Here is an 11,655-nt window from a genome sequence, read left to right on the forward strand (position 1 = left end):
TTACCTCCTTCCCTCACCTTGAACCCCTGGCAAACACTGATCTTTTTATTTTCTCTGTAACTGTGCTTTTTTACAGAATGCAATGTATTTGGGAATACATAGTACATAGCCTTTTCAGACTGGCTTATTTTCCTTGGCAATTGCATTTAAAGTTCTCCCATGTTTTTTGTGACTTGATAGCTCATTTCTTTTCATTGCTGAATAATATCTAATTGTGTGGATGTCCACAGTTTATTTATCCATTGACCTGTTGAAGGACATCTTAGCTGGTTCCAATTTGGGGCAATTATGAATAAAACTTCTATAAACATTAATGTGGAGATTTTTACATGGCATAGGTTTTCATTTCATTTGGGAAATTTGTTATACAGTCGCAGGATTGTATAGTAAGACTATGTACCTGGGTAGGTGAGGACCCCTATCCCTCCCTTACATTTTTTTTTTTTTGTATGTGCCCTTTAATTATAATCTATATTATGAGGATATCATTCCCGATGCTTATATCTCACTTTATCCTTTATCATCACTAAATCCTTTCCTTATTTTTCTTTCTTTTTGTTCATTTATTAAGGAATGAAACTTTGCAGTAAACTTTCTAATTTTACAAAAATTTCACAATTATATAAAATTATACTTATTTTCATATTTTAAAAATCCAATAATGATGACAAGAATTTGAAATTACAAATGAAAACATCATGCATATATAATATTGTTTTATGTAAACTATTTTCTTGAAAACATGAATATGTAAAGTCAATATCACTGTATCGTTAAAATCATTCATATAATTCATAGAAACACTTAAAGCAATAAAACGTCTCATATATATAAATTTTATCTTCTAAATTTTAATATAGAAACAATATTTCTGATGTTATATTTCAAATTAAAAAAACCTAAAGCATATGGCTAGTTGGGGGAAAAGTTACTTCATGTCATAATTTCCTATAACATAATATTTTTTATTTATTTCCCAAAGTAAACTGCGTGATCACATTTAAAATTTGGGCTTCTTGGGGCACCTGGGTGGCTCAGTGGGTTAAAGCCTCTGCCTTCGGCTCAAGTCGATCCTAGGGTCTTGGGATCAAGCCCCTCATCGGGCTCTCTGCTCAGCAGGGAACCTGCTTCCTCCTCTCTCTCTCTCTCTTCCTGCCTCTCTGCCTACTTGTGATCTCTGTCTATCAAATAATTAATAAATTCTTTAAAAAAATAAAAAAGACAAAATTTGGACTTCTGCAAAACATTAACACAATTTTGATGAAAAAAAAATCTTAGATAAATGGAATTTCTACTTTCTATTTTTTTCTGAGTGAAAATTATGTGGGTGAGATGAATTTTAATGGGAAAAAAAATTTAGTGGTATTCTTAATCTGACCATGTTAGGTTTCAGTGAGGGGAGATGGGATTAAGTGGAGATTCTAAACCATGTTTCATAATGTGTCCATTTTTACATTACATGAATAAGGTTTTTTTTTGTTCGTTTATTTTTCTAGGAAAGATGGATCAAAAGAACCAATAGTGGAGATGAGGACAGAGGATGAAAGAATCACTAATCATGAGGATGGGAGCCCAGTAAATGAGCCAAATGAAACCACACCACTAACAGAACCTGAGTAAGTAGCTTCAGATGCTTAATTATTTTTAGATAAATATTTATAAAATAATAACATCTTATCATTACTTGTAGCATATATATACAAATAACATTATTTATAGAAAAGTGTTTCTTTTTCAGAGAAAATAAATGAGAATATCAAAAACCATTTTCTAGGGAAACATTACACATGAAAATTTTGTATCAATGCCAGAGAAAATCTACTATTCAAACATATATTTATAATTTTATGTAAAAATGTCAAAAAGATGGCCCATGTTAGAGTTGGATTTTCTTACATTTATTTTACTCTTAAGAAAGTGATACTTTCAGGGCATCTGGGGTGCACAGTCAGTCAATTAAGGTTAAGCCTCTGAGTCTTGATTTCAGTTTAGCTCAGGACCGCAGGGTGATGAGATTGAGCCCTGTCTCAGACTCTGTATTCAATGGGGAGTCTGCCTGAGATTCTCTCTTCCCCTCCCTTTGCCCTTTCCCACTTCCCCCACTCACAGATGCACTCTCTCTCTCTCTAAAATAAATAAATAAAGGGCACCTGGATGGCTCAGCGGTTAAGTGTCTGCCTTTGGTCCAGGTCATGATCCCAGGGTCCTGGGATTGAGTCTGGCTTTTGGGTCCTTGCTCAGTGGGGAATCTGCTTCTCCCTCTGCCCTGGCCCTGCTTGTGCTCTCTCACTCCGTGCACTCTCTCTTTCTCTCAAACAAAAATAAAATAAAATAAAATAAAACTTAAACTAAATAAATATTTTTTAAAAAAGAAACTGATACTTTCAAAATAGGATTTAAAAAAAATATTTTATTTATTTATTAGACAAAGATTGAGAGTACAAGCAGGGGGAACCACAGAGGGAGAGGTCGCAGCAGGCTCGCTGCTGAGCAGGGAGCCCAATGTGGAATTTGATCCCAGAACCTTGGGATCATGGCCTGAGCTGAAAGCAAGACGATTAACTAACTGAGCCACCCAGGTACCCTCAAAATGTGATTTTTATTGAAATAAACAAGGGTCAGGAAATTGGCCATTACTCTGAATAAGAATATCACAATTTAAAATAAAAATTGATAATGTAAATATGTACACAATCTACTTTGAAAGGAAAGAATATTCATTTGGAAAAAGAGATACTGTTAAATTGTCTTTCATTTTAATGTCCACATAGGAAATGATGTTTGCTCTCCATTCAAGATTATATAACTTACCTCTTTCTATGCCCATCAGAGCTCCATCATAGCCATAGCAGATATTTCAGTTAAATTTGCAAAACTGATGAACATGTGCAAAGATCATATTCAGGCAACATGAAAGTTAAAATGATTAAAGCCAAAGGTATTATTAAGGAGTGAAAATAGTATTCTATGGAATATATTGAATACAAACAAAACCATGACTATAACATTTTTCTTTAAATACTGTTGACTAAAATTACCTCTAAATTTTCTTGTTGTTTGTTTGTTTAAGAATCTTTTTTTTCTTTACCAGCATACACTCACTTGCAGAGAAATTTGATTAGGCTTCTCATCCTAAATGGAAGGTTGAGTGTGTCACAAGTGAAAAAAACAACTTGTTTCAGAAATGCCTGCTTATGTGCTCTCAAGGGGCTGAAATAATTACTATTTAGAGAAATACAAAGTACTACTCTGCAGCTAAATTTTCCATATAAATCCTCAGGTCATGCCATTTAGAGATTATTACCTATTAAATGGAAGTTTCCTCTGGTGGAGGCAGCTTTTACATGGTGGGTTCTATAGTTTTAGAAGTCTTTTCAATGAAGCAAAATTTTACACAATAAAACAAACAAACAAGTAAATAAATAAAACGGGTACCTGGATGGCTCAGAGGGTTAAGCCTCTACCTTTGGCTCAGGTCATGATCTCAGTCAGCATCCTGGGCTCTATGCTCAGGAGGTGGCATGCTTTCCCCTCTCTCTCTGCCTGCTTCCCTGTCTACTTGTCATTTCTCTGTCTATGCCAAATAAGTAAGTAAATAAATAAATAAATAAAAGTATTTAAAAAAATGTAAATAAATCAAATATCTATCTATTGATTAACATCTACAATGAGATATTGGTGTGTATGTAAACTAGCCAAGAACTAGGGAGGGGTGTGTATGTGTGTGTGTGTGTGTGTGTGTGTGTGTGTGTGTATTTATATTTATATATGAAAACTAGCCAAGAACTAGGTACATATAAACTACCTATAGGCATATATAAACTTAATATATATAAACTTAAAAATGCAAACCAAACCAAACCAGACAAAAAACTAGCTAAGAAAATGCCTTTACATGTGACAGGGCAATATTGTGCAAAAAAAATAAAACAAAACAAAAAAGATGATCAATAACTACTCCAACCCTCAATTATAGAAAATAGTCAATAAAAAATAATAAAATTAACTGTAATTTTAAAAAAACCAATTTAACGTAAATTGACATAGTGAAAATTTTATATGCAAAAATTCATCATCTAATAAATATTTGAAAACACTGGTTAATTCCAGTGTTATAATTATTTGAGTAAGAGATATATTAAGCATCATGATAACCTCTTATCCAAGCTCTAAATTTCTCTATATTTCTCTATAGTTTGCTGCTTAGAGGTGACACATTGGTTTTACCTTTTTTTTTTATCAAAGTTTACCAAACGGAAGAATGGAAGAACTGTGAAGACATTATTTATAATACACATAAAAGAACATGCCCTATTAGGTACAAAGTAGATGCTATTTCATTACCAGGAATGGGTCATAGTAACTTTTACCATGACTTACTTTTGACTGGTTAATTTTCACATAATAGCTTTGATCTTCAGAATTTAATGGCTTGCTCTTCCCATTCAAAAATAGAAAAGAAATTACAAGTAAATTCTGGAGAAACTGGCATAGTAACGTTCATTACCCCACGAAATGGTGACATTAAAGTACAGAATTGAACTTGAATTTTTTTTTTATGTGGAAAAAATATCTTGTCTGGGGGGAAATTTTAACCCCAAAGCTGTGTACATAAGGAGTAATTATAAACTATTGAATTCAAAACTGGTAGAAAAAAACGTATCTTGCATCATTGTCATCATAGTAAGAGTTGTGAAGCTATCATTAAGAAATAAAGCAGTACCTGAGTGGCTCAGTCAGTTAAGCATCTGCCTTCAGCTCAGATCATGATTCCAGAGTCCTAGGATCCAGCCTTGCGTCAGACTCCTCACTTAGTGGGAAGTTGGCTTCCCTCTCTTCCTCTTCCCCTTTCCCTGATCTTGCTCTCTCAAATAAATAAATAAAATCTGAAAGGAAGAAAGAAAGAAAGAGAAAAAGAAAGAAAGCTTATTTTCCTTAATAGATTTTAATTGGTAGCAACTCAAAAAATGTACTCATAATTGATACAGAAATAACAACAAAAAAAAAATAGTGAAAGAGGTTAATTAAAGAAAACGTATACAGAAAATGTAGAAAAGTGGGAAAGTCCTGAAATACATACTTTCATCAAGTTCCAAAGAATATAGCTAATTCAGAATTAGAATATAGCTTTTGAATATGGAATTAGAATACAGCTTTTGAAGTATGTAACAGAACATGGTAGCAACTCTTAAGGAATTTTCCTTTTCTTTTTTTACAGATTTTATTTATTTATTTGATAGACAGAGATCACAAGTAGACAGAGAGGCAGGCAGAGAGAGAGGAGGAAGCAGGCTCCCTGCTGAGCAGAGAGCCCGATGTGGGGCTCAATCCCAGGACACCGGGATCATGACCTGAGCGGAAGGCAGAGACTTTAACCCACTGAGCCACCCAGGTGCCCCAACTCTTAAGGACTTTTATTTGAAAAAACTTAGGTACTAGTAACTCATCTAGTTGACATATAAAGATGCTGTCTTGTTTAGATTCCAAACCATTCTATTTTCTGTATCAATAACTGGTTATCAAATCAAATCACTCTATAGTGAATGATGTGGTGCATCTACAGATAGATACATTGTTTCATTCATCACTCTGCAGTACATCACATTTTTACAAAGGACAATATTATCTGATTACTTAATTATTTTTCTATCATTTTGATATGACTTTAACAAATCTAATTTTTTTCTAAAAATTATAGACATTGCCTTCTGTAAGACAGTAATTTAGTATTAAGGAATAACACTCAAATTGCCTTAGAAAATGAAGTTCATTATTTTTTTATTTCCTTCCAGAAAATTGCCTTTAAAAGAAGAAAATGGAAAAGAAGTCTTAAATCCAGAAACTATAGAAATTAAGGTTTCTAATGACATCATACAATCAAAAGAAGACGACAGCAAAGCATAACACCAAGATCACAAAGGCTTGAACAATGCTACACAGAGCATTTGGATTGCAGTGACCCTATGACCAAAACTATTCCATTGACCTTAATTTCTTGGGAAACTTCTAGCTTGGAATAGCTTGTACACATATACATATGATCAAATATCCCTGCCCATGGTCCATTACCTTTTGTTGTTGTTGTTATTGTTGTTGTTTATTTTGTTATGAATTTCAATATAGAGACCTGACTGGCACCAACTCTTGGGTAACAGTTTGATTCTGTGATTGAAATACTGCAATTTGTTATACAGTTAAAAGTGCTCTGTTTCTTTAGGACTATATATTTCATCCAACAACCTCTCCAACAAATTAGGGTTTAAGAATCAACAAAAGAAAACAAAAGCTTTGTGAGCTAAATGTATAAGAAAGCCCTGCATGTTTTTCATACTATCTTGGGAAAACAGATTATTAACATGGATTTCAGTTTAAGATGAAAACAGTTAATAAAGGGTACACTTTTTATCAGGAGAATTTCAGGGAACTTGGGCTTGAAGGAGCCATTATCTATAGCAGATATTAAAAATTGAGAGAAATTTTGGAAAATTCTTTTAAAGTTATAGTTACAGTGCTACTTCAATGTTAATTTTTGATAGACTGAAGTTCCAGATCAAAATTGTTACCCATTTGAATGAATACTAGTTGTGTGTAAAATTAGATTAGAAAGATTCCGTAAATCTCTCTCTTTATATATGCCATAATCACTCACAATGGATTACACAAGAAAATGTATTGCAAGTGAAAATAATATTGATTTCTGCCCTCAGCTTCAAATAAAGTAAATTGAAATGGTAACAATATCAATGTTGTCTTGATATATTTATAGATATGTGATTATCTTTTACTTTTTAAATAATTTTATCAAAAAAGAGTCCTTAGTGTTGAAATACTTCAAACCATATCCTCAGATATATTTTTGACCATTGTTTTAGATGATCTTTGTTTAAATATTCATTTTCCCAGTGTTACGGGTCAATCATTAACTGTAATCGGCTAATGGAAATTAAAATCCTTAGTGGTTAAACAAAGAAGAAAATAACATTTAAACATGCCATTGAAGTGTTAGTGAGAAACACCTGAATTTCCACTATCTGATCTTCTTCTGGATGTTGTAGCTAGAAGTCATTTTAAGATTTTGATAAACAACTTTGGTTGAAGAAATTCCTTGGCTATTCAACACAAACTTTCTAATGTTACTTGTTAGGGCCTATACCACAATAAAATACTTATTAACTTCCAAGCTATGCAAGCTCCCAGAGGTAAAAGACTAAAACATGATTTTCCCTCATATGTATGGTAAAATAAATATATTTATGATTATAAATATACATACCAGTTGGGAGCAAGTTTTAGATTATTTGTTACCCTAGAGAGCCAAAGGTTTCTTTAGGCCCCATTACATTCATAATCTTTAGCGTTTTCAGGTGGTATTATAGCTCAAATATTGACTGGTTGGGGAATGCATACCAATAGAACATTGGAGGAGAGTTTTAACAGTGCAGAGCAACCTGCTTAATGTGTCTCTCTAAAGAGATAATTTGATGAATATGTTCAATGAAATATTAATGCTACTCATCAACACTTTTATTTACAAAGTGCTAGAAACTGTCAGGCAAGGAGAGACAACCAACTAATTTTATAAACCTTTAATCATTAGCAGGACAGAATGTGTTCGTCTGCATGTTCGTGCACTATATCTCCAACATTGTCGCCATAATTCACAGGATTATAGTGCAGGAATCTCCCCCTTGGTATTTTTTCTGGCGTATTCTGAAGAAAAAGAATTCCTGTGCCTACCTAGCAATTTGAGTAGAAATTATCCAACTGGTCTTTTGATAGATTTGATTGTTGCTATTTAAGTTATGTTTGTCTGATCACCTGTTTGCTTTATCTGACTGTTTTTTCCCCTTTTGTACCAATGTACTATAGTCAAAGTACTTGAATTTGTTTGTGCAAAGTTCACAGGCTTAGTAAAATGTCCATAAAGCAATAGCCATGAATGCTATTCTTTCCTGGATAGGGCTGGCTTTAAACTAATAATGGTGAAAGAATTAGGAAAACTGAGAAACCAGTTTAGCATGTTTACTATTATTATATTTGTGCTATACTTCAAGAGCAGAGAAATCATAATAAAGAACAAATATTTTTGTGTTTCTTCAATTTGAAAGTTCTGTCTCTCTCATTTCTTTGGACTTTCCATGTAAAGCAATTTACTTAAATATTTCTTTTATATATATACTTATATATATATATATATACACACACACATATGCATATATATACTATTAAACTTCTTGCCACTAATGTGGAGTAATGATCTGAGGTTAACAGATAATTTGAAACTAATTTTAGTCAGACTGTTTCAAGTGCACTGCTTCAGTTGTCTGAGTGGTCCTTATCTCTTGTCCTTGAAATCTGTGCCATGCAGGAGCAAGGCAATACTGTGATTAAAATAATAATAATAAATAATAATAATAATAATAACATGTCAAAGGAATGCTCCAACTTACTATATCTGTAAAAGTTTCCAAATAAGAAATGCGTGTAGTAAATTGTAAAACATGAGTAGAACTGAGATAATCTGTTCTTATTTTTCATTCTTATTCTAGATTAAACATGCCATAAAACTGTAAAAATGTTATTTTTACTGTTTGAGGGTACTCTTAAATGTTAGTATAAAATGTCAAAAGAGTTGACTGAATATAAGTAGGGTTAAATTATCAGAACCCTATGCTAATTTAAACAAAGAAAAATATCGCTAAAAATATTGGTATTTCTTGATAGATTATGTGCAATTAGGCAATGACAATCTATATTCAATAATATATAAGAAAGAATAGTAATATCAGCATTTTGATAAATGTTCTGTTTCTAAAACTGGCACAAATTAATGTGTCTACATATTTTACAATGCTCTTCAAAAGAATTTAGAATTGTGACTTCTAAAAATTTATTTATTATTTTTGTGGATTGATTTATTGCCATTCTATTGATGCTAATGTCTAACATTAATGTAATGTTTCTCTAGTTTTCCCTTATTTTTAATATTAATACCTATAAAAACATTTTTCAAAGACTACTTGATCCAACAAAGTTTACATGAATCTTAGTCTTTGATTTGAACATTTATATAAATAGAAGGATTTTGTTAATCAAATTATTTATTTGAGCACCAACAATTAATTGTAACTTTATAATCATACCTTTATGTTTCTTATTTTAAATAATTAAGATGTATTTGTGCCTTTGGATTAGCATGACATTCTGCTTCATTAAAAGGAAAAAAACCTGCAAACTCTATTGATGTACTTTGATCATATCTGTGACACTTAAATGGTACTGTCTTATTTACATTTAGTGAATAAGCTGAATTTGAATTACTTTACCTTAAATGCAAAATCTAAATATAACAAATTATACCATGTAACTTATTTTCACTCACGACAAAAGAATTCTTTTGATGCACACATAAAATATATTTCATTTTGTCTATATTGTTGTTCTAGATAATAAATACTCTAGATATTGTTAAAATTGATTTCTACCATTTATGAGACAATGACAACAGATGATATTTTAAGATAGGATAAATTGTTTTAGTGTCACCTGGGTCTACATTATCTTGTTGTGCTTTTATTTGGGGATCATACATCATCCTTTATGATGGGAAGATAACCACTGATAAAAATACCTACAACTGAAGTAATAGAAAGAATAATCTCCATTTATTAATTTTTAAATAATTAAATAATCTCCATTTCTTAATTTTGAAAAATATGAGAATAGCATATTACAATTGCTTATTAAAGTTACAGTTTGTTTTCATGAAGTGTGATGTTCAGGGCCAATTTTAGTTGCTCATAGAGTTCTTTCTCACAATCATATCCAGAGTGTTTACTCAACAGACTTTAGGAGTAGATAAAGCTATTTTTTTAAATGAATTGTTTGCATTATTTATCTGTAGAGAGGAAAGATTTGAATCTTTGTATTAATCCTTTGAAGAGTTATTACATTGTCTCTTACACTGAAATTGCATATGGAAGTATTAGGGTATGCTAAACTTAACTATGGAAGGTCAAAGAAATTAAGTACTTCCATCCTAAAATGAAAATCTTTCAAGAAAGTATTCTACTCATGGGCTTAATCATATTCTGAGATGAAAAAATCGTATGTGTAAATGGGAAACTTATAAAAGAGCCTAGATGTAGTACTTGCTGTAAAAATACAATTTCCTTCCATGCCCTTACTCTCTTTTTTAAAAATTGCATTTACCCATGTAGATGCATCTGTTTAACAACATTATATGAGAATGCTAATAGATTATCTCCCCTCCCAAACTTTTATATTATATATAATACTTAATATTTATTTGATAACACATTTAATATTCTTAAAAATAGTTCATTATTCACTATAGAATTTTATCAATAACTTAAATACCTTAGCTGCCACTTTAATTTTTTCTATAATTTTTAGGATTTTGACCACAGTATATTCATAATTATTAATATAAAAATTGGTTATATAAATTTGATATTGCCTTTTTTTTTTTTTCTAAAAACAAAAACACATAACATGAAAAGTTGCATCTGGTTTTAGCCTTCTTTAGGAAAAAATTAACAATGCAATGACTTGGAGCATTTCAAATCACAGCCAGGCGTATGAGAATAGAGGAACAAAAGAACTGAAAGAATCAAGAAAGGCAAACTGAACTCCTCCTACATTTGGGGTAGATAAGAAGGATTTTAGTGTGAAATGTGCTGGGCTAGGGACTAGGAACACTGCTTGGATAAAAACTAAGGCCAATTTTACTGATGCAAAGAGAAAGGCGAGTGAAATGCAGAGGAGATACTTACATAGAACCTAATATTCAATTTTGCAGGTAGGATTTTTTTTCAAGAACAATATGCATTATATACAATAAATGGTACTGTTAAGAGCAAATATATTTGTTCCAATTCTTAAAGGAATGTTCATGGTTTAGCATTTTTGCCTCTAAACTGTTAGGAATATGTAAACTTCTTACAAATAAAGTTTTAAAAACTATTTTTTTTCTTTTGGTGTATGAATTCTATGCTGTGTTCAGTATGCATTAAAACATACTTGTATTTTCTTTAAAGCGTATGTCCATTCAAATCCTATATTCTTAAGTTAGCTACCACAAAATTTTCTTATTGTTTCAATATGGTATGTCCCTATGAAATGCTGTATATATATGTCTAAACTGTAAAAATTATACTGCAAATGTTGAAGTTTTGTATTTATGAGAGACATTGAAAGTATGGCTTACAGTATATCAAAATTGTCACTCTTCACCATTTGTATATTAATAGTAAAGATACTTTTACTTTAATAAAGTGTTGCATTTATGTTTATTTTGAATAACATCTCTGCAGTGAGTGAGCTTATGACTTACATATATTTCATTTTTTTCAGATATTATCATTTTTAAAGAATTTCCAAACCAATCTCTATATATTAAAAAAAAAAAAGAAGAAGAAGAAGAAGAAAAGAAGAATGCTTTCTGCAATTTTGCCTTACCCTGAGTTGCAATCTTTCGATAATAAGCAGTAGGTAAAAGAAGTGGTTCTCAAAATGTGGTCCCTACACCCAGCAGCATTAGCACCTGGGAATTCATTAGAAATAAATATGTTTCTGGACCTCATCACAGACCTCCTAAATCAGAAGAATCTGGGAGGAGGTAAAGGAGTTTGT

General features: G+C 31.4%; 1 protein-coding gene across 1 annotated transcript in view; it reads left to right on the top strand.

Annotated features, from left to right (window-relative positions):
* NCAM2 (neural cell adhesion molecule 2) overlaps positions 1 to 11,296 on the top strand; it is a 514,403-nt gene extending 503,107 nt beyond the window's left edge. Inside the window, exons 17-18 of the mRNA XM_059164507.1 lie at positions 1,497 to 1,616; positions 5,793 to 11,296. Coding sequence (XP_059020490.1) covers positions 1,497 to 1,616; positions 5,793 to 5,904 — 232 coding nt within the window. The 3' untranslated portion in view covers positions 5,905 to 11,296. The remainder of the gene's footprint in view (positions 1 to 1,496; positions 1,617 to 5,792) is intronic.
* Positions 11,297 to 11,655: the final 359 nt, after the last annotated feature.

Source organism: Mustela lutreola, chromosome 2, assembly GCF_030435805.1.
Source record: "Mustela lutreola isolate mMusLut2 chromosome 2, mMusLut2.pri, whole genome shotgun sequence".
NCBI classification, from domain to species: Eukaryota; Metazoa; Chordata; class Mammalia; order Carnivora; family Mustelidae; genus Mustela; species Mustela lutreola.